The 3,721-nt window shown below is 41.3% G+C and overlaps 1 protein-coding gene across 1 annotated transcript in view; it reads right to left on the reverse strand.

Moving 5' to 3' along the window:
- LOC100533239 (neuropeptide) overlaps positions 1–3,721 on the reverse strand; it is a gene marked incomplete at its 5' end in the record, with an annotated part of 94,693 nt that overhangs the window by 15,349 nt on the left and 75,623 nt on the right. The window contains 1 exon segment of the mRNA NM_001204551.1: positions 2,752–2,899. Within this exon segment, the coding sequence (NP_001191480.1) occupies positions 2,752–2,899 (148 nt within the window).

A 3,721-nucleotide genomic window follows, 5' to 3' on the forward strand; every position in this document is an offset into this window, starting at 1 on the left:
GGGGGCAGAAAGTGGAAATGAAAGCAGACAACAGAACATTGCTAGAGAGCAGGAAAGGAGGTGAAAGGAGACAATTTCAGAGAAGAATATTTTTGGGTCGCTACCCGGATTCGAAACAGGGACCTTTCAATGAGAGGCCAACACCTTAACCTCTAGGCCACGAGAGCCCCCATGGTAATTTAACTCAACGTCCGAGAAATCGAACCATCGGGTAGCTTCGAGAGTTTCTACAGTTGCCAAGAGATTTAATGCACGTCTGCAGAAGAAAAAACAACAACAACTGACTGACAATGATGAACTAACTAGGAGGAGAAAAATAAATGCAATCGAACCTGTATAAGACGGCCACCCATTGTCAAGGAGAAAAGTGGCCGTATAAGACAAGTGGCCGTCTTATAGAGGTGGCCGTCAGGGCAGGTTCGACTGTATCTCGACTTCATTTTCAAGATAAATGGGTATTTTTGTTCATCAAAAGCAGCATGAGACAAATGATGATAAGACGCGTGGACGATACAACAATTCCAGATTATGCCAAAATTATGCCAACGCCTGATTCCACCATGTCGTGACACCAAAAGAATAGTTTCCGTAGTAGCTATTGTGATGTACCAGTAGGTGGACACATCAGTAAACCTAACGGAAATGTTCGTCATGCATCTACTTTCTGACAGAATGGTACTCTATGTATGTATCCGTAGGTGGAAGTGAACCCTTTTATTATACAAGAACTCGATAGAAATAGTACCGTATACTGGCGTTCAAAAGAAAGTAAAAACATTAATTTGATTTTGAAACAAATAATTAATCTACTTTTGAGAGGTTTTACACTTTGCATTTCACGTGGATAATAATAGTAGTCGAAAATGTAGGTCGTGTTATGCAAAAAGATGAATTTGTTGCTTTAATTAGTGTTCACATCACATCACGCGAGTCATGACACAGACCGCCTCTTAAATAACCTAACAGTGTTGATAAGGGCGTTAAACCCATACCATTTCGCCATTTTTATGAAACAGAAAAATGTAAATTTTTTTTGTATTCGCTGTTTGTCACGAAGTTAAGGTCTTTGCTTATATAAAAAAAAGTACAATAACATTGAATCACTGTCTCTGAAGACAGATGGTAAGTTTTGCTTAAAAAGTGGCGTCGGTGGCTTAGTCGTTAAGTGTTAAGCTGTCAGACTCGCAACCGTACGGTCGTGGGTTCGAATCTCGTCAGGGGTCCGAAGTTGTATAATTGGGAAAGGCACTTTACACGAATTTTCCTCACTTCACCCAGGTGGGAATGGGTACCCAGCTATAGACAGTGAAAGATCTTGTCAGTTTGTTAGAGTTTGAGCGCATAATCAGCTGCTTGCACTGTATGCTTCCCGGGAAGCTAAGAATGTTTTTGAGTGTTTTTTGTTGTGTAAAGCACATAGATCTTGATCTCGAGCAGGGATATGTGATATACATTTTAATGATATTTTATTATTATCACAACATCCGAGAAATAGAGCCATGTGTATGCTCCTCGCATTTTTACTACTTCCAGGACATTTGACGCACGTCAACAGAAAAAAACTGACTGACAATTATGAGCTATGAGGAGAATCGAACCCGTTGTTTTAGAATAAGAGGTGAACGTCGTATGTAATAATCGTGCCAGTAGACCATTTTCAATAATCCTGGCAACTAACTATAATTTTTTCCATGCATTTTGTATCGAGAAATCAGCTTTTTTTCTTTAAAAACAGAACGGACTAAGATGCATGCGTTTCTCTCCCTCTCTTTCTCTCTCTATGTCTCTCTCTCTCTCTCTCTCTCTCTCTCTCTCTCTCTCTTTCTTTCTTTCTTTCTCTTTCTCTCCCTCTCTCTCTCTATCCCTCTCTCTATCACACTCTCTCTCTTTCATTCTTTCCTTCCTTTTCTGGACACCATACTCCCTGTCACTCTAGTCTTTCTCCCCCCCCCCCCCACCCCCGTAACTCTTCCTCTTCAGTATCTCGCACATTCTCCTCCCTACCTCCTCTTTCTCTTCACTTTCCTTTCACCCTCTCACGATAATTCATTCACAAAAACGATTACAAACCCCATCTTTTCCACGCATTCAATAAGAATCTGAGAGACGAGAATTTAATCACTTTTCCAAAGCCTCACCAGCTTAAAACACACACACAAAAGCACACCGTTATCCAAAGGAACCCCCCCCCCCAACCTCCCCCCCCCCCCCAAAAAAAAAAAAAGATTTAAAAAGTAGAAAAAGGAAATATCACAAACCAATCCCCCCCCCCCCAAAAAAAAAAAAACACACCAAAAAAACCCCCGAAAAACCCCCACTTTTTTCCCTTTAAGAAAAAACCTAAATTATAAAGAGAAAAAGAGAAAACCAGTGTGAAAACAACCAACTCCACCACGAAATCTTGGATCGCGCTGTCAAGCCAAGCCAAGCCAAACCAAGCCAAGCCAAACCAAGCCAAGCCAAACTAACAAACAGAACAGATGTATCTCAATAGAGCCAATTTGCGACGCTCAAGCAACACAAATTGGAATAAGCAAATGACAAATGACCGGGAACGGAATCCGCTCCTAGGTGCATCTATTCCCACAAGCTACATCTGTACACCGCCCTATGTCCGCGCCGATATTTTGCCTCCGCCCGAGACTCGTCTATCAGTTTGACGGGCTGGGCATGGACACTGCATCATGGCGCAGGGGGGTTTTTTTTGTTTTTTTCGTGTGAGTTTTTTGTTTTCTTTGTTTCCTTACTTACTCGACGCAAGGAGGGTAACCCTCAACACCGGAGACGGAACAGAGGCGGGGCCGGAAGCCAGAGTGCACCAAGTCACGTGGGTTGTAGAAGAGCTCCAGCGGAAGTGCAGGCAAATGGGAGAAGCCGAAATCTGGGAGGGAGGATTCCTCTGGGAATGACAGAAGAAAGAACAAAAAAATCAAACACATACACACGTATTCCTCGCTGGAAGGGTAAAGGCTAAAGGCTAAAGGCGGGCTATTTCAGTTTGACTGATGGAGCGAAATCTTTTTCTTTTTTTTCTGTTTATCTTTTTAATTTTGCGTTCTTTGTGTTGTTTTTAAACATTCTTTTTCTTCTATTTGTGAGGCAGCGTGGTGGAATCAGGCTTTCGTCAAAATAATCAAAATTGTGAATTTTTATCAAATTTTTTTTTGGGGGGGGGCTCGACACTTTTTATGTCCATTTACAAACACATTCCTTTTAGGATTTCACCGAAAATGTTGATTAAAGGCACAAAAATATAAATTTACAAAATCCATGGACTCTCAAGCTTTGGAATTTACCATGCTTTGGCGGCCATTTTCTCGCTAATTTTACCTCTTAAACCAGGTGACCCCTACCTCCTTCAATCTAAAAAATCTCCACTTCTATTGAAGATGGATGGGCAAGACAAATGAACAAGCTTTAAGATGATACCAATAACTCATTATGCCCAAAAATTGACGAGAGCCTGATTCCACCACGCCGCCTCACATTTGTTCTGAAATTATATAACATGCTTCTCAGTAAGTCCTAGTTTGTTATTCTGTAATGTTTCTGATTTTGGCACGCCCTCTTGGGAAGGGGCTGACGAAAGAAAGAAAGTTAAGAAAGAATCTAAAAAAGAGAGAAAAAAAGGTGAATTCGCTCGTACAGTCTTGTTTTCTTTGATAGATCATGGGGCAGTGAAGCATTAGCATAAACGAACTCGCTTTTTGCTCTCTTCCCC

Source organism: Aplysia californica, unplaced genomic scaffold (assembly GCF_000002075.1).
Source record: "Aplysia californica isolate F4 #8 unplaced genomic scaffold, AplCal3.0 scaffold00619, whole genome shotgun sequence".
Lineage (NCBI taxonomy): Eukaryota > Metazoa > Mollusca > Gastropoda > Aplysiida > Aplysiidae > Aplysia > Aplysia californica.